The 26,210-nt window shown below is 47.3% G+C and overlaps 1 protein-coding gene across 1 annotated transcript in view; it reads left to right on the top strand.

Moving 5' to 3' along the window:
• Positions 1-26,210, top strand: part of WDR11 (WD repeat domain 11) — a 1,001,187-nt gene that overhangs the window by 892,403 nt on the left and 82,574 nt on the right. The window contains exons 22-23 of the mRNA XM_069611952.1: positions 15,196-15,261; positions 23,720-23,906. Coding sequence (XP_069468053.1) covers positions 15,196-15,261; positions 23,720-23,906 — 253 coding nt within the window. The remainder of the gene's footprint in view (positions 1-15,195; positions 15,262-23,719; positions 23,907-26,210) is intronic.

A 26,210-nucleotide genomic window follows, 5' to 3' on the forward strand; every position in this document is an offset into this window, starting at 1 on the left:
TGTATGGGGCCATTGGCCCATGGCAATTGGTTGGTTGTCAGGGAGGGGGGAATTAGCGTTGGGAGGCGCATAAACGAGAAAGTGTTCCTTATGAGGAGAGCCGTGAGGATACTTGAGCTTGGTGGGAAATTCATGTTCCAGTTTGTGTGTGCAGGGGAGTTTGTTGGACCCCGGGCCACATAAGGATTCTATGTAATGTGGGGATAGATACAATTGGTATGTGTGTCAAGGACATGGGTTGGGCATAGAGTTGCCCTCAGATTAGAAAAATAGGGAGAGGAGAGGAAATGTTTACAGGAAGACATTTAGATCGTGGTCTTTGTTCAGGCCATTTTTAACACATCTAAAGTGACAAATTAGCCGTGCTTCTTCTTGTCTTAATTTCTGAATTCTGTCTCCTCCTCTTGGTCCCAGCCGTACCATCTTGAGTCCGATGAACCTGATGTCACTCTTATTGTCCATTTGGTGATACTTTTGCCAGTGGTTTGCCAGTGGCAGTTTCGGATCTTGTGAATGTATGCTGTTGATGTGCTCTCTAATCCTAAAACGTGTCTCACGAATAGTGCTGCCTATATATGTCTTGTTGCAAACACAGATTATTGCATATATCACATATTTGCTTTTGCAGTTGATGTGCTCTTTGATATTGAAGATTGGGCAGCCTGAGAATTTTGCACATTTGGTCTGGGTTGCATACTTGCACATGGCGCAAGTCCCGCATTTCGTGAAACCCATTGGTGTGCGTTTACTGAGCCAATCTTGTGCTGTAATGTTTTTGTCTGACAGGAAAGAGGGGCTTAATAAAGTTCTTAGAGTTGGTGCTCTTCTGTAGGACATACTGGGATATGTTTCCAGTTGTGACCTAATATGTTCATCCATGCGGAGTAATCCCCAGTGCTTTGTCAAGATTTTTTGGAATGCGTAGCTGTCCTTGTTGTATCTGGTTACGAATCTGATCATAGGATTGTTATTTTGTCTTCTGGGTTTGGGCTGGAGTAGAGTTGGTCTTTCTAATTGACAGGCCTGTTTTCTTGCTTGTGTCAAGTTTTCTTGGGGATATCCCCGACTTTTGAATCTTCGATCTAGTAGGTTGCACTCATCTGTGAAGGATCTCTCTGTGCTACAGTTTCTTCTTGCCCTAATGTATTCCCCTTTGGGTATGTTGCGTATAACGCTCTTTCTATGGCAACTTTCGGCATGCAGGGTGGAGTTTACTTCCGTTGGCTTCCGGTAGGTTCTGGTAGTGATTTCGTTTTCTTCTATCTCAATTGTTAAGTCCAGAAAGTCAATTCGAGTCTTGCTGGTGTGGCTGATTAGTTCGATGCCAAAGTCATTGGTGTTGAGATAATCCATATATTCAGTGAGCTCTACTTCTGTTCCTTTCCAAATTAGGATGATGTCATCTATGAATCTGGCCCAGTTGACAATGAGCCTGGTGTATCTGTCTTCCTTCATTGCATGCTTGATTTCGTAGGAGTGCATGAAGCAGTTAGCTAGAGCTGGAGCATAGCTGGCTCCCATTGCTATCCCCTTAGTTTGTTTAAAGTATTCGCCATCGAATATGAATACATTGTTTGTGAGCGAGAATTTAAGGAAGGCTTTAGTCATTTCCACCTGTTCTAGGTGTGAGGCTGATTCTTTTCTGAGAAGAAACCCCACACTAGTTATCGCAAGTTCATGGTTTATTGATGTATATAGGGCCTTGACGTCGAGCGTGGCCATTAGAAAGTGAGGTTCCCATTTGATGCTGGCTAGTATCTCCAAAGTGTGCATTGTATCTCTTAAGTAGCTTGGTATTTTTGTGACGAGTGGTTGTATGACATTGTTGATGTATCTAGCCATTGTTTCCGTGATTCCTCCAATACCGCTGAGGATTGGTCTTCCTTCGGGAATGGTGTCGAAGGCTTTGTGGACTTTGGGTAGAAAATAGATAGTTGGCATTATCGGGTGGTCTGTTTTAAGGTAGCTGTATTCATCGTCAGTTATCAGTCCTGCTGTTTTGTAATTGGTCAGCAGTTCCTGGTGTTCTTTTAGAATCTTCGCCTGCCGGTTGTTCTCCAATTTGACGTAGTTGCCTGGCGTTTCGAGGTGGTTAAATGCCATTTTAAGGTAGTCAGCTTTATTCATTATTACTATGTTGCCACCCTTGTCGGCCTCCTTGATTATGATATTAGTTTCTTCTCGTAAGTTTCTAAGTACGTTCTGTTCTTCCTTAGTCAGATTGTCCTTGGCCTCTTTTCCTTTGGTGCGTTGGTCTTCAAGTTTATGGAGGTCATTGATTACCGCTTGGTGGAAAGTGTCTATATAGTTTTCCGTAAACAGTTGAGGCGTAAATCTTGATTTGCTTTTGAGTTCCGGAATTGTCATTGCCATATTCTGGATACCCAGTTCTTCTAAGCATTCTTGCTTGCTTTTGTCATTTTCTACGAGCGTACTGGGGAGATGGATGTCTTCAACATCCCCTATCGTGAGTATGCTAGGTTTTGATGTTTTCTCCTTTGGTTTGTATACCGATGTTTTGGTGGCAAAGAATTTCTTGAGTTTGAGAAGTCTTGTAAATTTAAATAGGTCTATTTGTATGTCCACAAAGTTGTTTTTGCTGGATGGTGAGAAGGAAAGGAAAGGAAAGACCCTTGTTGAGTACTTTCGTTTCAGGATTTGTGAATTCTCTGTTTGACAGATTCATAATTAGATTTTGTTCTGTTTCTGGCCCCCAATTTTCTGTGACTGGGACCTTGTCCGTCTTTGTTCCATTTCTTCCTCCAACTGTCTTGCGTCTTCTGACTCTTCTTCCTCCACTGCTTTTTCTTGTTGTGTTCCTGTATCTGTTAATGGTTTTGCAAAGGATACTGTTTTTTTGTTGTTGCTTTTGGGTTGAAGTTTCAGACGACTTGCTTTCTTGTGTAGTTTGATTTGATCTAAAAAACTGCGTTTTACTTGTGGTTTATCTGTTGTTTTCTCTGGTAGGTCTGATGTTTCATCTGGTTCACTATCAATTTCTGAGCTGGCCCCTGAGCTGTTTGGGGTGCTTTCTCTGGATTTGGGTCTTTGTTGGTTTTGGTCATATTTGGGTTGATAGGTGAAGACCCTGTCTTCTCTGTAGTCTTTATCATCCCTGAAAAATTTGTGGAGTTTTCTCATTTTGACTTCATCTTGGTGAATTTTCAGAATTCTATACATTGTTTTATAGTTCTTCTCTTTAGTCGTTTTTGGAGCATCATAATCTTCTATTTCTTTCTTTAATTCTTCAAGTAGAATCACCACTCTATCGTGTTTTCTTTTTGCGTGTTCTATTAGTAGTTCTATCATCCTAGTTGATCCTAATATGAGATTCTCTTCCCATGCGTCTGCTAGGTCTGAATCCAGTGGGTCAATTAGAAAGACCAACTCTACTCCAGCCCAAACCCAGAAGACAAAATAACAATCCTATGATCAGATTCGTAACCAGATACAACAAGGACAGCTACGCATTCCAAAAAATCTTGACAAAGCACTGGGGATTACTCCGCATGGATGAACATATTAGGTCACAACTGGAAACATATCCCAGTATGTCCTACAGAAGAGCACCAACTCTAAGAACTTTATTAAGCCCCTCTTTCCTGTCAGACAAAAACATTACAGCACAAGATTGGCTCAGTAAACGCACACCAATGGGTTTCACGAAATGCGGGACTTGCGCCATGTGCAAGTATGCAACCCAGACCAAATGTGCAAAATTCTCAGGCTGCCCAATCTTCAATATCAAAGAGCACATCAACTGCAAAAGCAAATATGTGATATATGCAATAATCTGTGTTTGCAACAAGACATATATAGGCAGCACTATTTGTGAGACACGTTTTAGGATTAGAGAGCACATCAACAGCATACATTCACAAGATCCGAAACTGCCACTGGCAAACCACTGGCAAAAGTATCACCAAATGGACAATAAGAGTGACATCAGGTTCATCGGACTCAAGATGGTACGGCTGGGACCAAGAGGAGGAGACAGAATTCAGAAATTAAGACAAGAAGAAGCACGGCTAATTTGTCACTTTAGATGTGTTAAAAATGGCCTGAACAAAGACCACGATCTAAATGTCTTCCTGTAAACATTTCCTCTCCTCTCCCTATTTTTCTAATCTGAGGGCAACTCTATGCCCAACCCATGTCCTTGACACACATACCAATTGTATCTATCCCCACATTACATAGAATCCTTATGTGGCCCGGGGTCCAACAAACTCCCCTGCACACACAAACTGGAACATGAATTTCCCACCAAGCTCAAGTATCCTCACGGCTCTCCTCATAAGGAACACTTTCTCGTTTATGCGCCTCCCAACGCTAATTCCCCCCTCCCTGACAACCAACCAATTGCCATGGGCCAATGGCCCCATACAACCTCTTCTCAGATCTCACCACTCCGAACACTACAGTGCCAGCAATGATCCACTGAGCATGCGCAGACACGACAGGACACGCGCATGCTCAGTGACATTCGCAGAACGCTATGCCACTGAGCATGCGCAATCGTCACATAACGTGATTCAGCTAGCTCACAAGCGCCTTATAGTGGCGGCCACCAGAGCGGTGGAGTAAAGGAGCAGACCGCTGCCCTGGAACGCAGACAGAATACAAAGGTAAGCCTCCCCGCCCGCCCTCATGGTTAGCAGACTTTCTAACCAGCAGGGACATTCCCATAGACCAGCTCCCCACTCGAGCGACCCGGAACAACACCAACCCTTCGAGTGGCTGGCCACGCACAAGAGCGTCTACCAAAGAGCTCTTGATGTCAATCCAGACCAGCTCACAGCACCCACACAGGGGGCCCCATAATGGACCAAAGAAATCGCTAGGGACGACCCACACGGCCAAGAAACACGCACGAGCCGGAATTTGCACGTGATGTGATTTCAACGCCGCCAAGTACACTCACTAGCTGGGAACCAACTAGAAATCAATCAGGTAAATCGTACCACAATGCTTTTTCATCCACCGTTATTGTACCTCCTTATCACAGGGCCCAATAGGAGCCAGGTCTGCCGTAAGGACGGTTCCATATTGAACAACACCCCACTGAGGGCAATCAACAAACAGACTAGGTAAGAGGATTCCACCTCATTAAAGGAAAACCTCCCATTTCCTCCCCTTCTGCCCACTTGCTAACCTTCTCCCTTTTCTTTTCCTCCCCTTCTCCTTGTTTGCATGCAACAATGCTTTTTATAAATTAACACGTCAATGTTTTTTGACGTGATGCTACTTTTTGCTATTTTTTGTCACTTACTGCACATCACCCCGACACCACAATGGAACATAATATAATCTGTCACACAATTGTCACAAATCACATAAACACTTGTCACCATTGAACACTGTTCAGCCTTGAGAAAGACCGTACGGGTCGAAACACGTGTCGGCTGACCGCAAATAAACGAATCACTTTGTACTAACCAAAGTGTTATGGATATTATTTCTAATCTTTACAACCAAGATAACCGGGAGCAAAAAAACCCTTTCTACGTACCAAACAGGGGCTCAGGCTTAACCCCAAATCGGCTCCTGTGATCTTGCTTAACTCACAATCTAAATATAACTGTTGCACAGCACAGGCAGGTTCCATTCCTAGAAGCCTCAACCCACAGAATATAAATGGATGTTGAGATCACCAAGGAGGAGGAGTTCAGTGGTTGAGGCCAGGGGCGAGGAGGAGAGGTCCGTCCACTCAGGGAGGAATGAGGTGATCTGGCCAGGAGGCCGATAGATAGTAGCCGCGGTAAGGGAGTGGCCAGGAGAGAGAGAAAGCTTGCAGAAAGGCATTCGAAAGAGGAGTAAGTCTACATGGGAATGATAGAGGCAGTAAATCACTCGGGGAAGATTAGGGCTACACCCCCTCTGGACCTGGTGGATCTGGCTGCGGAGAGGATCTTGTAGCCATCAGGGCAGAGAGTGTCAAAGCTTGTGACAGAGCTGGCCGTGAACCAAGTCTCAGTTAGACCGAGTACATAGAGGCCGAATTCTTCGAGGAGCCGGCAGATGTCAGAGGAGAGTTTGACAGCAGAGCGAGAGTTGAGAATGGCAAGATGGAGAAGTTTGCCAGCCTTAAAGGACTTTGGGGAGGGGTACAAATCAGAGGTACACCCTGCGGAGGTGAAGAAGGAGCCCGAGGGGGGAAGAGAGGGCAAGGTATCCAGATGGGTGGAGGGGGAGACAGGGAAGCAGGAGGGGGAGAGAAGGAACAGCAGGAGATGAAAGGAAATTGATGAGGTGAGCGAAGCTCCTATCAAAGAGGAGGATATTGGCTGGAGGGCCCTGGGCCATGATGGGGCCATTTAGGTAGACATTAATGATGACCTTAGAGGGGGCCATGAGGGCTTCCCAGCGGGTGCCACCATTAATGGGAGAAGAAGAGAAAGGAGAAAGCACAGAGACCATATGAAGAGTCCATAGATCTGGTGAGGGAACAACAAAGAGGATGTCCGTGAGTCTGTCTGGAGGAAGCGCTGGAATAGGTGTCAGCGATGGGAAGACCAGGGTTGGAGGCCAAGATATCCTTTTTGAACTTCTTCCTGCCAGACTTAGTGAGAATGGAAGGATAGTTGTTGGAGAAACAGGAAAGATAAGAGAAACAGAAAGCGCCATGGGTGAGGTAGAAAGAGGAGGGTAGAGGAGGGTGGAGGAGAAGCAGGGGCGGGTCAGAGTAGAACGGTGCTGTCATTGAGCTAAGATGTAGTATATTGCCAGTTTGACAATTCTAGCATTTTCTCATGTTCACAGTATGACAGCATGCTCAAGTCCAGCACACCTGCAGTATATCGAAGACAAACATGTTCCCAATGTGCACAATTACAGCACACTTCAGCTGACAGTTGCACAATTGTGTGAGACGTTCTTGGTTTGAAGAATTTCGTATGATAGTGATGAAGTCTGAACAAAATCTAGTTACTTATTTGGTTGTTAGTTATGGCTTTTTGGGTATATTCTCTGAAATCGGACTTCTTCCCAGCAAGTAGTAGTTTGTCCACTCATTTCCCTTCTCGGTTGGTTTTGGGAGTTTGGGCTCATTCTCCCAACATGCAAGGACAGCTTTGGGGCCTTTTAAGTTTTTCAGTTGAAATGGGCCTAAGCCTCAGGAATATTTATTTACTTAATTTCATTAAATGTGTGTGCCTTTCCACATGCACAGTACCGGCTGTCTTTGCTGACTGCTGCCATCTTAAATCAAGACATTAAAGGCCTCATTACGAGTTTGGCAGTTTTCCTGTGGATTTTCTGCCAGAATACTGCCAAACTGTATTACTTTTACCACCACTTGGTCTGGCGGAATTACTGCCGGATTACAATTGCAGGCATGGCGGTATTGGGCCCCTATTTATGGAGTCCATACTAGTCCATGGCCCAAATGACCGCATTGTGGCGTAAGCTGCTGGAAGGTTTTTCTCCACCCCACTGCTAAAACCATAGTTGGGCGGTGCAGTAAAGAGTGGCTGCCGATTTTTAGCTGCACCGCCCAACTTGTACCGAGGCACTAAATGTGTGCTTTGAGCATGCATGTTACGGGCTGCTTTTGCTGTCAACCAGCAGCCTTGTTATCACCTGGTTGCCTTTGACTCCAGTTTCGTCTGCATTGGCACCTTCCTGACAGAGGGTGTCATCTCCCTGCTGGCTGCCAGCCTGCTCCGTGATAATCTGCAGTGATTCACATCCTCGCTGCATTGTTTTGCTTTCTAGCAATTGTCATATAAACACCACACGAGTGCCTCAGAATGATGTCCCCGAACTGTAGGCAATATCCTATTGAAATGGGCCTTCGATGCCCTGACATATGTTCAGCTGGCTCTGCCAACATGCCGCAGGAATTCGGTACTGGTGTTCTCAGCTTGTGTTGGGAGTTTAGACTCAATCTCCCAGCATGCAGCAGCAAGAATTCAGTTCTAGTCTTTCTCAGCTTGTGTTTGTGATCGGGATTCAGTTTGTGCTTTCATTCAGCTGTGGGCATCCGTTTCAGCGCCAATGCTCCTTTCCTTTCCCTCAGGGTTATCCCATCAGGCAGCGTTGTCTGTCTGTCATTTTTCAGTTCTTTCTGAGACCTTCGACTCATTGTCCCAGTCTGCCACTGTACTTCATGCCATCTCTTCTGGTAAAGTGACAGCCAGTGTCCCAGCATGCACTGGTTCATGTTTTGCCCCTTTAAGTTTACGTGGGGTTCTTACCCTCTGCATCCCATCATGGAGCTGTATCCGGTGCTTCCTTTACTTCACTTCACTCTGGGAGCTTCGACTCCATGCTCCAAGAGGCGGTGTCCCCCCTGCCCCCCAGGTGAAACTGTTGGGGATTGGCTTCTCCCATGGGTGTTTCGGGGCTCTGGGGCTCTCTCGGTCAGCAAGTTTTCTCTTTGGATAGTTCTGGCTCTCTTCTGTGGCCTTGCTGGCATGTCCACGGGGTTTCCATCGTGTTGCCTATTCATTGGCTGCCTTCTCCTTGGCTCTGATGAGGTCTCTCTTGCCTCCTGGTCAGAGCACGTCACCTGTTAATACTTGTTCTAGCAGTACAGGTTCTCGATCCTCCTTGCTGCCCGTCTCTCATTTGCTGGCAGTATTTGTTTTTTGTGGGGTTACTTTCCTATAATCTTCACTTGTTCAGTATCTGACATGGGGTGCGTCCGGTTGTCGTGGCCTCCTCCCCCTTGTCTGCTCTGGTGGAAGGTGTCTGGATTGGAGGTCTTTCAGGTTCCATGGGAGCTGCTGGTCCCACAGAACCCCCAGAAGCCCTGTGCCTCGGCAGACGAGGTAGACGCTGCGCAGAGGGAAAAGGAGATTTTAACACAATAACAAACCCTACCTCCCCAAAATACCACTTCTGGGGCTGAAAGACGCAAGGAGAAATCTAGGATTCTCCCCACTGTTCTTCTGAGTTGCCCTTTTTGCCTTCCCCACCGAACCCTGTTCACCTTTTCATCTCCGCTTGATGGCCTGGAGATGCCGAGGATAAAGACTTCTCTAAGGTGAGGTCTTCTGAAGTACACCTGAGGGACGGGTCTTATCTTCTAAGACTGTTGCCAGCCGTGTTGGACACCAGTCTTGTCTTTATCCTCTATTATAATAGTCTTTTCTTAAAGAGTTGGAAAACACTACCTGGAAAAATAATATGTCAAGTATCTCACTCCCTACTTAAACAGCGGCCTTCCTGCTCCATCCCCAGACTAAACGAGCTGAATCCTGCCTCAACAGCGGCCTTCCTGCCCCATCCCCAGACTAAACGAGCTGAATCCTGCCTCAACAGCGGCCTTCCTGCCCCATCCCCAGACTAAACGAGCTGAATCCTGCCTCAACAGCGGCCTTCCTGCTCCATCCCCAGACTAAACGAGCTGAATCCTGCCTCAACAGCGGCCTCCCTGCTCCATCCCCAGACTAAACGAACTGAATCCTGCCAAAACAGCGGCCTTCCTGCTCCATCCCCAGACTAAACGAGCTGAATCCTGCCTCAACAGAGGCCTTCCTGCCTCATCCCCAGACTAAACGAGCTGAATCCTGCCTCAACAGCGGCCTTCCTGCTCCATCCCCAGACTAAACGAGCTGAATCCTGCCTCAACAGCGGCCTTCCTGCTCCATCCCCAGACTAAACGAGCTGAATCCTGCCTCAACAGCGGCCTTCCTGCTCCATCCCCAGACTAAACGAGCTGAATCCTGCCTCAACAGCGGCCTTCCTGCTCCATCCCCAGACTAAACGAGCTGAATCCTGCCTCAACAGCGGCCTTCCTGCTCCATCCCCAGACTAAACGAGCTGAATCCTGCCTCAACAGCGGCCTTCCTGCTCCATCCCCAGACTAAACGAGCTGACCCCTCGGACTGTGCACTCTCTACTGAACTTCAATCCTCAACAAAAACCAGAGCAAATGTACACAATTAAGTCACCCAGAAATCATGCAACTAATGACACAGCAAAACACAATCCCTCGTCAGGTTCTGAGACCTTTCTGTCAAACAAAGGTGTGTATTAGAAGCTCTCCTGCAGCGCTAAGCTCCTCAAGGCTCTGACCATCTGAGAATCGCAGACTCTCGTTGCAACCTCAATAGAATCCGAGAGTTGTTACCCTTTTCCCTAGGTAGGAAGTGTTTGAATCCAAGTCTAACTCCAGAGTTAGGCTGTTCCACAAATGTGGACACTAACCTCTAAAACCTGAGCCTATTTTGTCATTATTTAGTTATTTATTAATTTATTTTAATGTTTTTTTTATAACACGCCTAATACTGTACCAGTGTTCGGTTTCTAAGCGTGGATCCGGGATTTGAACGTCTGTTGCTGTCCGTTGTCTTTCCTCTAAGAGCAGCGAGTTGCCCCTGTGCTATCCTTCGTTCACATTATGCCACTAGTCCCCGAGACTGGGACCTGAGCATCCCCCTGTGGAACTAGGCAGAGGTTGTGTTGCTTAGGTAAATGGGAGTCTCCAGAAGAGGCACCTATGCATCAGGATGTCCAGTGGGACGAAGAACGATGAGCCCAATAATGATTCGAATCCTGGCCCCCCTTCCTCCAGCCACTTACTAGTGTAACCAGGGCCTTCCACAGCCCCTGCCCAAAGGGTGTTTAAAATAGTTCCCAACTCATTCAACAAGAACACTTGCCACTTGGGCACTCTCAGCTCTTGGGATACAATGGAGCACAGGTTTAACTGTGTGAAACATAAATAAACCTTCACTGTAGCCGGCACCGGAAGGGGCAGTGCCACATAGGGACCGTATCGGGGGAAAGACCTGGTAGGATGAGGTGCAAGTGAGATGCAAGGCTACGGCAAGCATGGGTTTATGGGTACAATATATTTCCTCTTTGATGGAAAATAATTTGGTGCATGGATTTGCCACAGCGATAGTGGATTTTGTGTATTTCTTCTTTTAGCGACTGCAGATGGTTTAGTTGGATCAGCGTAAGAAGTGAAACTGTTCAGAGGAGTTTCTTATTCTGGGAGATGGCAGCGTGGTACCTGTAAGCTTCTGTGTTAAGGATGGTTTACCTGTGTCCATGGAGGATCCTAGACTCCGGAACTCGAGATTTATAGCAACTCACAGGGGAAAAAGTCACTCTTGCATGTATCCCTTGTTAGGGCTTTAACAGACTGTTATTGTGTTGATGAACTTTTATTGTAGGTTTGTGTCTATTATGTGCACAATGAATTGTTGATCCAGGATTAGGACAAACGTTTCGAGGTTTTGTTGTTGAGGCTGGACACAAGCTGCAAGTCCAGAGAAGGGCTTCTTGCAAGTTACATGATGTGGAAATGGAAGAGGCAGTGAAATAGTTAATCCAGGTGGCAGAAGATATGGAAATATTATTAGACTGAAGATCTTTGGAGTGAACAACTTTGAGTGTCTTGCATTGTGACTGAGCCCATCAGGAAATGCTCACAGCTGCATCCGCACTTGAGTGAAGGGGTCTTTCCCTTTTTTATTGAAGTCTTCTACCAGGTGCACTTGAGTGTGGGCAAGACAAAGGGCGCTAAATATCATGAAGAGTTGGTCTAGACATGCCTTTGTGTCTCCTACGATCTTCAACATGCACATGTTTTGGCACAGTGGGAGTGAATGATGACGACATTCAGACCGGGGGTGTCCACCAGTGCCGTGTGTATTCCAAGGTCATGGACATGATCTGCACAGGTCGTCTGGAAATGGGGGAAATTTCTCTTGTAGGGAGAACTTGGAAGAACTGTTGGATGAATGCAGCGGTTGAGCATATTGGATCAGTTTGCCACCATGCACGTAGAGTTATTGCAGTGGATGTATCGGGCTGTTGGATGAATCCAGTGGTTGGGCATATTGGATCACTTTGCCACCATGCACGTAGAGTTGTTGTAGTGGATGTATCGGGCTGTTGGATGAATCCAGTGGTTGGGCATATTGGATCAGTTTGCCACCATGCACGTAGAGTTGTTGTAGTGGATGTATCGGGCTGTTGGATGAATCCAGCGGTTGGGCATATTGGATCACTTTGCCACCATGCACGTAGAGTTGTTGTAGTGGATGTATCGGGCTGTTGGATGAATCCAGCGGTTGGGCATATTGGATCACTTTGCCACCATTGGATCACTTTGCCACCATGCACGTAGAGTTGTTGAGTGGATGTATCGTGCGGTTCACAATACCTTGCTCTACAAGCACGCAAATCCCTTGTCTCTTTAAATCCCACTGAGGCTTTCTATGTTCTCTACTTTACTCTAGGGACTGGGCAGGATTGTGCTTCACAGACACTTGAACACCACTATCTTCTTTATTTCATGCCCTGGGGTTCCCCTCCCTGTGCTTCTTGGTCACTTTCCCTTCCTACCCCCAATCTCCTCTCTCCACGTACCTCCCTCCTTATCTTACTCGCTCCTAAAACTCTCACCACTAATGGTACACGCCCCTCGCCACAAGACTACTACACTCCCTACCACACTACTACCATCTCTCCCCACAATACTACCACGATGCCCACAAGACTGCTACCCTCCCCATTACACAACTACCCTCCCCACAACACTATTACCCACCCCTCTTCCCATCACTATTATGCTCCCGTTTCCACACCACTACCACTGCACTCGGCCTTCTACTCAGTCACCCTCCTCTCACCCTCTATTCTTTCCTTAACACTCTCACATGCCTTACAAGCACATTCACAACAAGGTATGGGTTTCTCTCACCAACTAAAACCTCACCTTTCTGAAAATCCCCTACACGCTCCTGCCCACATCCTTCCTCCTTCTGTTCTCGGTCTACCATGCCACCTCCTCTTCCTCCAATGACCTGACCTTCCTGTTTCCTGTGCTCCGCTTTATCCTCATCCCCTCCTTCTCTCCTTGGTTCCCTGGGACGATCTTGCCTGCTCTTCCCTGCTCGAGAGGTATTACATAGAGGAGAACACTCAAAAGGGGCTAATCTCTGGCTCTTTCAGCTTCGCGGGTCCGCCGAGCATAGTCAGTGGCGGCCCGCAGTGAATAATGTTCCAGCGCGTATCTGAGAGCCGCTCCATGGCAAGATTGCAGGTAAGTTGGTAAATGTCTGCGGGCTTCTTTGAGGGTGAGCTCCATGTGAGCTGTCTGCTAAAGTTAATTTAATGGAGCTGCGTCGCCGCCATTCTATCATTGCATACACTTGGAACTGCTGGCGGCAAATAGGGTTCCGCTGCGTATGGTTGCAGCAGTGTGGCATTGTGGTTTTGTCTCCCCGCGGTGCCGGTGTGGGTCACTTGGCAGGCGATGTCTTGCGAAGGCTCTGGTGGCTGTTGTATTATGGGTGATCTGCTGGGAATTCTGGTCTCTGTAGTTTCCTGAAATAAGAGACTGGCCAGAATCTTCCCATAGAGCAATGGGGTGATCCACAGGGGTACTACCAAATAGATATAGGCACTTTGTGTGTGAGGGGGACAGTAACTGGAGCCCTCCCAATGGCTCCCTTCCCCCTCTGACTTAGGAACTGCTCTGGCTTCCACCCTTGTATGCCTCCCACCCCAGTCTGAGGGGTCCCCATCCTCTCTTGACAAGCCCAGCCTGCTAACTTTGTAATGCCTCTATGACGAGTGTCCCTCAAGGGTTCGTTTTTCCTGGCTGAACAGTACCCAAAGCCCCTAGCTGACATCAGACATTCATATCGTCTCTGGGTCAGGAGCATGAGCGGTGGGGTCCCGCCACATCTTGACATGCCGCTTGCGCATCCAAGATCAGATGACGGATAACAGCTTCCCGCTCAATGCTTCCAAAGCAGGAATGATCTACATCTGCTCTTTTGTTCCTCCTCCTTTCCATTCTCTTGACCCACTTTTATGGGTAGACTTTCTACTATCTCCTTCAGAGCCATGGTACCTTTCTGGCTAGACTACAGTAGCAACCTACACCTGGGCTTGTCCAAATGCCCTTTTCACCACATTAAGCGTGTTTAAAAAATAGACCGCTAGGGGTGGTCTTAGGTCAGAGACCCAGAAATCCCATCACTGGCTGCTGAAATCTCTCCAGTGGCTACCAGTTGGCACTTGTATTGACTTCAAAACTCTGCATTATGCACTGTGCCTGCTGGAGCTCCATCCTAGAGTACTGCATGCAAAATATCAAAAGGTAAGACCCTACTGGGCTCTTAAGGTCCGCAAGCTCTAGTACACTCAGCTAAGAAGCTTACGAGGACCTTGGACGCTGCCGGAGTGGCCGTGGAGTGATCACCCTCGGCGCGGAAGACAAAATCACCTGTTCTTAAGACTTAAGGACTTCTTGTTCAAAATTGCTTTTGTATCCTGATCCCTGGTTGTCTTGGCCCTTTCTGATAGCTGGATCTACCTATCAGAAATAATGAACCTATTTAAGTCATACAGGTATGACATTTGGTGTTACACACCTAACCCATCCTGGGTCTGGTTGCTCTGCCATTCACAGTGATGCACTTCTTCTTTTGTCTTGTATACATGTGTTTGCTCTAGCACATCTCTGCCGTCCCCCTCAGTGCTCAAGTGATAGACCATGCCCCAAGGTTGAGAATGATGAGACGCCTTCTCCTGTGCCCTTCCCCATCCTCTCCTCCTCTCCCCTGGTGCAGCGTGAAGTGACTGTGCTCTCAGTTGCTGCCTTACAAAGTAGACTATAAATAAGACACATGCTCATCTGTTGATTGTATGGGATACACCCAGGTGCTCAGGTAGCGATGGTGGTACCTGACCATCTGTGCCTACTATTGCATAATTGTACTAATTAGCACTCTGCCATTCAGCTAGCCATTACTGGGTCTGGCCCTCTGCTCCTGGTATTAATGACTGGTTTCCAGGTATTCCTGTAGCCGTTGAAATGGTTTCTCGCCATCTAATCCTGTACTGTAGTAATTGTCCTGAGAGAACGCGTCCAGATACTCAAGCATCCATGACAGTATCTGACCGTTTGATAATTGGTTGTTAGATATTTTAGTAGCCTTTACGTTGCCTGGTCACCATCAGACTGCTGGGTTCAGAAGGCTTCTAGGGCTTTGGGGAGTAGGCAGAACCTTTCATTGTGAGTCGCCTTTTCAGTATCTTCTCACCTTAATGTTTTGGGAATGTGGTCGAGTAATGAAGAGTGGGGGAGGGGCTATCATTCTACTGTCTTCTCCCTTGGAGGAGCTTTTGATGAGGACATGTTTTAAAGTGACTGTTTTCACGGAAGGTGGATATTACGTTTACTTTAGCAAGGTTTGGAACTCATGTTGTCTGTCTTTTCAGTGACATCAAGAGGCTGTTCCTGGACCCTGAATTTTCTCTTCTTCAGCGCTGTCTACTGGTTGCAAGGTAACTTTCACCTCACAAACCTTTATCTTTTCCGGTGAGCAGAGCGAGTTCCTTTGACACCGATTGTTTCTTATACGTGTCCTATGAGTGCACTGACTAGCTGTATCAGATGTGGATGGCAGCCGTGTATCAGAGACCAGGACTGTGATGAAGTGGGCCCTGCTTGCTGGTGGCAGAGCAGGCTCTGCAATGCCAACCCCCAGGAGTGGTATATAAATGTTCCCCAGGGCTTCTTGCACATTCCATGCCCCATAACACAGGCCTGCCACACCCTCTCAGCCCCCGTTACATGAAGGACTTAAGCTTTCGACAACACGGAAGGTAATTGCTATCCTTGATTGCAGACCACAAGGATAATATATAAGAGCTAATTAAGCGAGTACTGCCTGTGGAACTAACCACAGACACTCTAGATCTTACCCAGTCTTCAATACCACAGGGGACACTTGGAAAGGCACTGGTGGGTGTACCAGTTTCAAGAAGGCAGGCAGCATGAGGAAACCATGGATGGGCCAGGTGCCCCGTCAGGACCATGATTGGGTCTCTCCCCCCCCCATTTGAAGCCTCTTTCCACAGAGCTGCAGGATGGCAACAATTCAAGCAAACATTATTTAATTCACCTTGGCCCGAGTAAGGCCCATTTGCCATCATCTAATCACATGTGCCCAAGACCTGGAAAGCCCTGGTGGCCCCAGTCAGTACCTAATTTCCCCAATTCTTCAATGAACATAGGTATAAAGGGGCAACAGGAGGCCGGCATCAAGGGAGTTTGAGGAAAGGTTGACCATGAGGAGGTGCGTGCACGGGAACAGTAAGGAAAAGGAAACTCCAAGAAGAGGAAGGGAATGGGACGAGGAAGGAGAGGTGTGAAACCAGTAGAAACTGGAGAAGAGAAAAGATGAGTTGCAGGAGGGTCGTCAGAGGCAGCAAGAGGTTGGAGACTGAGGAGGTAGCATCGTCTTCGAATGATCAGGCTGCTATACCAAAGAAGTTTCAGCTATCAGTATAGCATATGAAGCAATTCAAGAATGGATGGACATGAATCCTTTAGCGCTTAATGCAGACAAAACTGAGTTTCTGATTATAGCCTCGGGTAAAATAAAAAACTAGGAAATTGCCATCAGAATATGAAAGCTTTCTCATAGCTGGGAATAAAATCAACGTATCTGAGAAGGTAAAAACCGGGAGCATTATTCTAGATGCAGAATTGTCAATGAAATCGCATGTAGCCCAGGTTTGTGTATTATGTGGATATGTCACGAAACTTCTCCACCATATTCGCCCCAACATCTGCACTGGCTCCCTGCCCAACATCGGATCAGGCATAAAGTTCCATCTATCACCTTCAAATGACTCAAGGGAGTGGCACCACAGTATTTATCCAGTTGTCTTACCACTCTCGTTCCTGGTTGTTTATGACCTCACGATCCTTTAAACATATTTCAACCAAGATTTAAATTAAAAACCTTTGGAGGTACCATGTTTGACTGTCAGGCGCCGACCTTATGGAATACACTCTCACCCGAGCTCTAGCAAAAAACCTCCCTCACAGATTTCAAGAGGGGCATTAAGACCCTCCTGTTCAATAAAACTCCTGACTTGTTATTATAAATAGCTCGACATGCTCCCACCCTGACTCTTTGCGGTTTCCACTCCCTCGTTGTTGTGATACCTTGTTTGTTGTGTCATGTTCAAGCGCTCTGAGCCCAATGGGCGACACGTTGCTTTACATAAACTAAATCAATCTATCAAGCAGTGGACAGAAGTCTAGACGAGAACACCAGCATTGCCCACTCCCAGATGGTCGAGTGCTTGGAGGCAGCAGACAGTGAATCCTTTGGGGCCCAAGCTCTGATGTAGCCAGGGGGCTAGGGAAATGGAAAGGCTAGATAACCTGGGCCTGAAGGCCATCAGGGACAAAGGTGTAAATATTATAAGGAAAGGAAAGCAAGAAAGAGTATGCGTGAAAGGCCAGCCAGGAGCCAAAGTCTGAATTCAGGTGGGAATGACAAGCTCACCAAAGAAACTAAATGATACTTGCTTGTGCAGAAATGGAGAGAGGCTGAGAAGGGGAGAGGCTGAGAGGTTCTGAGAAGCAGAGAGAGGCTGTGGCTAAAACAAGCAGAGAGGGTCAGAGAGGCGGAGAGGGTCAGAGAGGCGGAGAGGGTCAGAGTGATGCAGAGAGGATGAGTGACCGGGGCCAATGTGTAGAGGGGTGGAAAGGGCGAGAAGGCTGTAAGACGAGGTGGGAGCCATACTCTGGACTCTGGTGGAGTTGGCCGATCCACCAAGAAAGATAAGTAAAATTTCCTGGTTAACTTCGCGAGGCAGAAGAGTTTGTTGAGAAACTGTACCCCGAATTCTCATCGACCGACTAAAACAAGGAGACTCCCAGTTAATTTGAACTCTACAGACTCACTGAGAACCTGAGCATGTTATGGGCTCTTGATTGACCTAAATAGGTGATGACAGTAGCTCAGAACTATGCAAAGTGCTCTTGGCTGGAGGAGTGAGTTGTGGCAGTGAAAACCAATGACTGCAGTCTGAAAATCCACCCGGGATAGATGGAGAAGTCGTCTGCTTTCTGATGGATTCCGTCTCTCCGTGCAAAGAGTAGGAAAAGGACAAGAGTGTTTCCTCCCACCAACAAGAAGATCCACTGCTCCAAGGATCCTCCGGAGAGACCGGCGCAGGTACCTTTTCCTACGCAGTCCTCCACCCGGGAGGAATGGGAACGTTTTCGCCTCAAGATGCTTGACATCTTTGCCAAGGCGTCAGTGGCTTCGGTCTGGGCGCCTTTGACTTTGGTCCCGGCGCCATCGGCCGCTGCACCAACGGGGGCCCCCCATGTTATGTTATGTTATGTTACCTGGACTTGTAGAGCGCACGGTCGCCCAAGGGCATCATGGCGCTGGTGAGGAAGCTACCGAGCAGGAAGAACAGTGGTAGCCAGAGAGCTAAAATAGAGTTGTTTTCAGGGCTTTCCTGAAAGCCAAATGGTTAGAGGTAGACTTGAGTAGCAGTGGGAGGGTGTTCCACAGCCTGGCCGCAGCAATGGAAAAAGCTCTGCCACCGAGTCTTTCCCGGTTGTACCTAGGGACCACCAAGAGGTTGGTGGTCGAGGAGCAAAGATTGCGTTCCGGAATATATCGAACAAATTTGGTTTGAAGAAACTCCGCTCCTAGGCCCTGGATTGCCCGGTGGACAATACACAGTGACTTGAACTTAACTCGCTGAGCCACTGGAAGCCAGTGAAGTTGGCGAAGCACTGGCGAGATATGTGCTCCATAGGAAGAGCCTGTGGCCAGTCTAGCTGCCAGGTTCTGCATGCGTTGGAGACGCTGGAGAAGGCCCACCGGCTGAGAGAGGTACAGGGAGTTGCAATAGTCCAATCGTGAGAGGACTAGTGGAGCCACCACAGCAGGGCGCATAGCTTCTGGGATCATAGGGAGGACCCTCTTAAGTACCCTAATCTGGTGGTGGGCGGATTGGCAGACCGCTGAAACCTGATTGGACATGGAGAGAGAGGTGGAAAGAATGACCCCTAAGTTCTTTACTTTGTCCACTGGACAGGGCAGGGGGCCCAATGAAGTAGGTCAAAAAGCAGGGGTCCATAGTGATGTGCTGGGAGGACAAACCACCAACATCACCTCTGTTTTATCGCCATTGAGCTTGAGCCAATTTTGGTCCATCCAGACACCAACTGCTTTTAGACAGTCATGAAGACAAGCTGAGACCTCGGAATGATCCTGATCCAAGCGGATCAGGATTCGAGTATCATCCGCGTAGGAATAACAATTGAGTCCATACGAGCGGATAAGGCAGACGAGCGCCCAGATATAAATATTGAATAGGATAGGGGAAAGAGACGACCCCTGGGGGACACCACAAGTGAGGACACAAGGGGAAGAGAGGAAAGGGTTCATAGTAAGGGTCTGAGTGCAGTCTGTAAGAAAAGAGGTGAACCAAGCCAGGACTGAGCCAGAGATCCCGATTTGTGCTAAACGTGAAAGGAGGATAGGATGGTCCACTGTATCAAATGCGGCGGACAGATCCAGCAGAATCAGAGCTCCAACTCCACCTGCGTCAGCAAGTCTGGACATATCGTCTTGCACTGAGACAAGCACACTCTCCGTCCCTCTTCCTGGCCTAAAGCCTGCCTGGGCAGGATTAAAGATCTTAGATGATTCCAGAAAGGAGGACAGAATGGGCGTGACCAGAGATTCCAAGAGTTTAGACAGGAACGGGAGCAGGGATATGGGGCGAACATTAGAAGGGATAGTAGGATCAAGTGACGGCTTCTTAAGCAGGGGAATGACCCTAGCAGATTTGAGCTCCGGCGGAACCAATCCAGACTAGCAAGAGTTATTTATAGCCGCTGTGATGTCAGACAGAATGTCTGGGGCAATTGTCTTCATAATACTTGCCGGAATAGCATCCTCTGGGGAGGAGGATTTAATTTTGAGGATCGCTGCTAGAACCTCTGCCTCAGTGAACAGAGGAAAGGTAGACCAGCTAGCAGGGGGGTCAGTGACGGTGGGTGGCACAAAGCTGGTAGTGCAGGAGGATTGCATAGTGGGAGATTTAGCGATGTTAGATCGAATCACATCGATTTTCGTGATAAAAAAAGATGCCAGGTCATTACATAGCTTTTGCGATGGTTTAACCGTAGAAGTAAGGGGCTCAGAGGAGGCTGTTGCGTCCGGCAAGCTACCTGCTGGAGCCCACTTCTGCATGCCCACGGGCCTGGAGCCAGATGCAGCCGGGGTTCCGCAGAGCTGACAGACCCCGCCTGCGGGCATCATGGTCTTGGTTCCTGCTTCGTCTTGGTCGGCACTGTACAGCATCACAGCTCCTCTGGAGTACTTTCCTCTCCCCTTGAAACCTCTCATGTCCAAGATGTATGACATTCACGACTAGGAAGGTGACCTTGCACCCTTTGTTGTAGAACCCCCTGGTTTCTAGAGAAGTACGAGATTTCCCAGATGAGCTCTACGAGTAAGTGAGGATGTGCTGTGGTTGGCCAAGGATCTACAGGTTGCCAGTGGGCTCAATACTTCCCCTTAGTTGGACATTCTTCCAGCACTCACCCCTGGAAAGTCTCAAGCAAAATATTTTTACTTCACACTCTTAAACAACACAACTTTAAAAAACCTTGACACATATTCTGTAGGATGTATCTTAGTATGTAAAATGAAAACTTTTTCTGTTTCCACTTTCACTTTCATTTCCTGCAAATAAATCCTGCACTTTTATACACTATAAGCTGCAGTCAACATCAATCGTACATCGAATACTAAAATGAAGGTGTGTGGAATTGACCACAGATCTTACATAACCGGCACACAATTCAATTAAAGGTCATTTTCACATTACCATATCTTGAAAGTGTTACATTGAATAGTTCATCTGAAGCCATGGGAGAACGTTACTTTAGAAGTCACTGTTATGTTACCATTGTTAGGCAGAATCCTTTGCAGTACCCTTAGGGACCACTACACACAATTAAGAATACAGGTGGTTATACAAGTTTGACCTTTGGTACAAGCCTGTACTACTATGTTAGAGTGGTAGCAGTAGCGGAGCAGCCAGGCTTATCTCAAGAGTATATGAGCAATAGCAGAGATTACACAAAGGGATCACAATTACTGTGACTCAAGCAAACACTGACTCAAGGTTTCAGGTAGAAAATATAAGTACATTTATTTTTAAACCATTCGTTATAAACACAACACTTCTATTAAACTTCAATAAAAACCACACGTTAAATATACTACAACTAACCAATTCACTTTGTACAGTAAATCTCAAGGTAAGTACCCTGTGTTGGAATGGACCGGTATTAGGCACAAAAACACGTTATCGCGGATACGATTGCGATCACTTTTTTACAGTCCTAGGTCTACTAAACAAACGCGTATCCGTGGCATGAAATGCTACTGGGGCAAAAACACACTTAGCACCTGCGATACCCAGAGTGAGTTGGAGGCAAAAAAATCACAGGCAATATCTTGGTTAGGCAGGCAGAATCAAGAAACGCTCAGAGACAGGAGTTCAAAAGTCAAAGGGCCGGAGCTAGGGTCGAAGACACCGGGGCCAGTTGCCGAAGATCACACGGTCTAACAGTTCACGATTCAACTGAGCCAAAAAGTACTTTGATATTGTCAATGTTCGGAAGCAAAAGTTATAAGAAGGAGGGAAGACGAGGACAAGCCTTGGAGATGAAGAAAAGAGTTTCACCCAGTTTCCTCAACAGAACACAGTACCTTGTTCCAATGGTGCAGCTGGTGCCCTGGCAGTTGTTCCTGTTGGTTTCCCGCAGACCCACGATTCCTGGAGCTTCGTCGAGAAGGAGGACGTCCGAGGAGGGTCTGCACCACACAGGGAGGAGGCCGGTAGCAGCGACACATAATAAAAGGTGCGCTCCTTAAAAACAGGAGAGGCTCTTCAGGTGGCTATCCGGACCACTACAGCAGTGTGCAGCGATTTTGACCACGGAAGAGGATCCTCTGGCTGTAGAAGATGAGCTGGTTATCCCCACCAAGCTCAAGGGAAGAAGACTCCGGACTGGATCTTCTCTGAGTTGTTGAAGGGCAGATAGTTCAGGACTGCAGCAGGGCTTCACCGGGACGGGGTAGTTGCAGCACCCGTCATTCTCTCCGCTTCTCTTCGGTTCCTTGTAGTTCCAGTGGCGACTCTCTGACTTCTAGTCCAAGAGACCTGCCTTTTATGCGAAAAAAACCCCCATTCATGCAGCCTGGCTGTCAATCACCCAGCAGGGGCGTTGTCCAGCCCGGATAACTACCCTGGCCAATCATGACAAAGTGCGACTTGGGTTTCCTAGGATACCCTGTGCAGGGGGTGACTACACCCCTCCCTCACATTCAGACCACCTAGACACCCAGGTTCCTTGAGGAGGGCTTCTGGGCAGAAGCCCGCCAAAAGACAGTGAACAAAGAAGGCGAACCTAGTTTGCCGCGCAAAGTAAAACACAAGAAGGATTTTAACAAAAAGAAATGGTGAATAAACCCAACCGGAGCCTAGAGAAAGATGATTTGGTCAAGCGGGTTTATGTTCGAGGCTAATATAATAGCCAAGAACAGTACCACATTCAAATAATAATAAACATAAACATCTAATATAATCGCGGTAGAAAAGTTAGGGTAGATACCACTGCCACCAGCCAAGTCTAAATGTTAAAAGAGCGAAGCAATGCTCTAGGAGGTACAGATAAAAAGGGATACGAGTTAACCCTTTCCAGTACTCAATGGAAGATGGGGTGTACTGGATCTGTGGTAGATTGACTAAGTAAAGTTAATGGTAACTTTACCCTTTTCTGGGGGACAGTAGTCATCTCAGAAATGGAGTCGAGGGAAGTCTCAAAGACAACCCTGTGCCACGGCACTGAAGGTGCTGTGTGACGCACAAAAAGAAGGGGGCTACTGAAGTGGTGTACTTCAGAGTCCACAATCACAAAAACAGGCAGAAACACATAGCAAAACCCAGGTAAGAGTGGGGGAAAAGCTCTCACTCTTACCAAGTGGAAATAAATAAACTCCAGAAGTCCAGCAAAGCTGCTGGGGAACTCACTATGTGAGAGAAATTAGCCATAAATGAGAATTCTCCTTAACAACCATTCATTACAAACAGCAGTGGAACAGAATAGCTTTAAGGAAAATGTCTGCATGCTGTATTTGATAGTTTTATGGACAATATACATCTTCATGTGCAAGATAAATGCATTATTTATTCCTTAAGTGAAATGACTAGTGATCAGGGGTGTTGCCTTCTCGAAATACACACCATGGCTACTTGTCAGTCTTGTAGCTTTTTATAAAACACCAAATAGGAAAATCTGTATTCCCATTTACCTTATGAGCTTTATGTGTCCTTACTCTGTTTCTAAGCGGTTGCAGTCTATCGCAGCTCAGAGCAACACATTTGTCTTGGAAGCAACACAACGCAGAGCATCGCAGGTTTGCATCCCAGTCCCGCGCTTCGAGATTGGCCTCCGGTATTAAGCGCTTCACAAAAAATTAGTTAATGTGTTTTTATTTGATTCTACCAGCTACGGTTGTGGCCTAATTAATGTACGGACCACTCTCATGTTTTGAAGTACATGCTGAAGCACTAGGCTGCACTCCCCTTGCTTTGGATTTACAGTAAGATTGACCACATCCAAATCTACCCAAGCTGCTGGATTTAAGTCAAGACGGCAAGTGAACCACCGACCCACCTTCTACCCTGGGACATTTCTCAGCACTCCCTTTTCTATGAGAAACATTGTTGATTTACACTGGTTTACTTTATGAATAAAGGCACAATTTAACATATTAATTATTACCTGGCTCAGTCACAGAAGCATTACTTTCTAGGTTAATGATTCCAGCTTGTAGTGCTGGCTCTAAATCTGGGATCAGTAAACACACTGCACACCTAACTCCCCTTTTCTCTCCAGGCTCTACGGGGATGAGTCTGAGCTCCATTTCTGGACGCTGGCAGCCCATTACCTTCACAACCTGACAAGGGCTGCACGCAACAAGGCTGCTGACAACATGGAACCTGGCACCTCATCCTCCCAGGATAGTTGCGCAAGCCCATTGGATATATGCTATGACCTGCTGTGCGAGAACGCGTACTTCCAGGTAATTTATCCGATGATATTGGGAAAGAAAACGAGTGCATTCTGCTGTGGTCTCATTTGGCTGTACTGTCTTTTGAGAAAGGGTAGGCTGTGTTGTCACCTTATGAGCAGGCCTTGATCTCCGCATGGCCCCACTGTTGCCGTGCAAATCTCTGTTCTCCCTCCAATGCAGATGTCCACCAGCCTCATTGGTCTATCTGTCATGCCATACAACTGTCAATGCTCACATACTACAATCATGCTGCGCTCTCATTGGTGCTACTGCCCACACACCCTGTTCACTGGGAACTCTGCTGTTATTTATTTATTTTTTATATTTATATAGCGTGCAAGCAGCCCAAGGGCATTGAGGCACTGTTACTTGCAAAAAACATAGTTACACAGGTACAGGCATAGTGGCGGTCGTTGGTACATTATGAATACTACAGAACATCATACTGGTGTTACAGACATTGCAATTGGTCATTATATTACAACTTATGCAGAGGGTCATATGATAAGTATTCATGCTGATGTGTAGGGTCTTAAGTGAAGAGGATGGTTTTCAAGGCTTTGCGGAAGGTGGTGAGGGAGGCCTCACCTCGGATAGTGGGAGGTAGGTCATTCCAGTTAGTGGGCGCGAGATAAGGGAAGCTAGATCCCCCGCTCTGGCTCTTTTTACTAGTGGCACAGAGAGCATGTTGATATACAGTGATCTGGTTGGCATGGTAGTGGAGACGGGGTGGATTCTTTTTGAGAGGTAGGCAGGAGCAGTGAGGTGAATGCACTAGTGGGTCAGTGTCAGAGCTTGAAGACAATCCTTTCCTTTATTGGGAGCCAGTGGGCTATTTTCCTGGCCTCAGAGATGTGTACTCTTTTAGCAATGCCTTGGGCTGCCCGGAGAACGTTGTTCTGTATGACTTGTAGTCTCTCTAGGGTATTATTTGGAGGTTCCTAGAAAGAGTACATTGCAATAGTCTAGCCTAGAGCCGGTGATGGCTCTGGCTATGTTGGTGCAGATCTCTTTGGAGAGAAAGGGTCTGACTTCGTTGGTAAGTTTGGCATGATATGCAGCAGTGGAGGCTATTGCATTGACTTGTCTGTCCATGGATAGGCTAGATTCCAGGTAGACTCCAAGAGTTTTGACTGAATCTGAGACAGGAATTTTAATGGGGTCGATGGTGAAGTGGCTGAATTGTGAGTCCAGATTTTTCAGCGTGTCGGGGGGAACCTACCAGGAGGAGTTCAGTCTTGTCGGAGTTGAGGCATAGTCCATTGTCTGCCATCCAGGCTTGGATGGTGTTGTAGAGGTTGTTGAGGGTCAGGGACTCGGCGTCATAGTTACCAGTGAGGGTGAGGAGGATCTGTGTATCGTCGGTGTAGTTGGTGTAGGAGATGCCCATAGCGTCGAGTATGAGGAAGAGGGGTCGTGTGAAGATGTTTATAGGGTGGGGGAGAGGCAAGAGCCTTGGGGCACACCACAGAGTATGATGGTTGGTGAGGTGGAGGCTAGGTCGGGGAATACTTGCATGGTTCTGTCTTGTAGGAAGGAGGTGATCCATGCTGTGGCCTCTGGGGAAGATTTGGCTGTGGAGGAAAGGTGGTGGCATAGGACGTCATGATCTACGAGGTCGAAGGCCGCGGATAAGTGAAGGAGTAGGAGAAGTGCTGGTTTACCCGTGTCTCTGGTATCGTCCATCTGGTTTTTCAGGTCAAAAAGGGCGGTTTCAGTCCCGTGTCTGGGGCGGAAACCAGATTGGCGGAGTCAAAGGAGTTTGTTTTCTTCAATGAAGTGCTGAACCTGCAGGTAGGCTGCTTTGTCCAGTATTTTGAGGAGGAATGGGACAGTGGTGATAGGTCTGTAGTTATTGGGGGAGGTGGGGTCGAGAGTTGTTTTTTTAGGAGAAGGCGGACCCAGGCTTCCTTGAGGGAAGTGGGAACTTTCCCTGTGGTAAAGGAGGCATTAACAAAGGCTGTCAGGAAGGGTGCTAGCGCTTCAGTGCAGTCTTTGATAATGGGGGCCGGCATGCATCCCCTTTGCAGTTTGAGGGTTAGATGTTCCTCATTATGTTGATGTTTTTTTCCTGAATGGGTTTGAAGGAGAAAGGTTGGGGGGGTCTGGGGCAGGTGGTGGGACAGGGATGTGTTTATTAGGTAGGGCTTGTTTAGTGGCTAGTGTTTTGTTTTTGAGGAGGCTTAACTTGGTGTGCATGGCCTTTTGTATGTCATCACACCAAGTTTTGTCTTTGGTGAAATTTTGGGGGGCGGGAGTGGGTGTCTCGAGCTCCCTAAAAATGGCAAAGATTTCTTTAGTGCCAGATTGGGC

Source organism: Ambystoma mexicanum, chromosome 8 (genome assembly GCF_040938575.1).
Source record: "Ambystoma mexicanum isolate Mex_15411 chromosome 8, UKY_AmexF1_1, whole genome shotgun sequence".
Lineage (NCBI taxonomy): Eukaryota > Metazoa > Chordata > Amphibia > Caudata > Ambystomatidae > Ambystoma > Ambystoma mexicanum.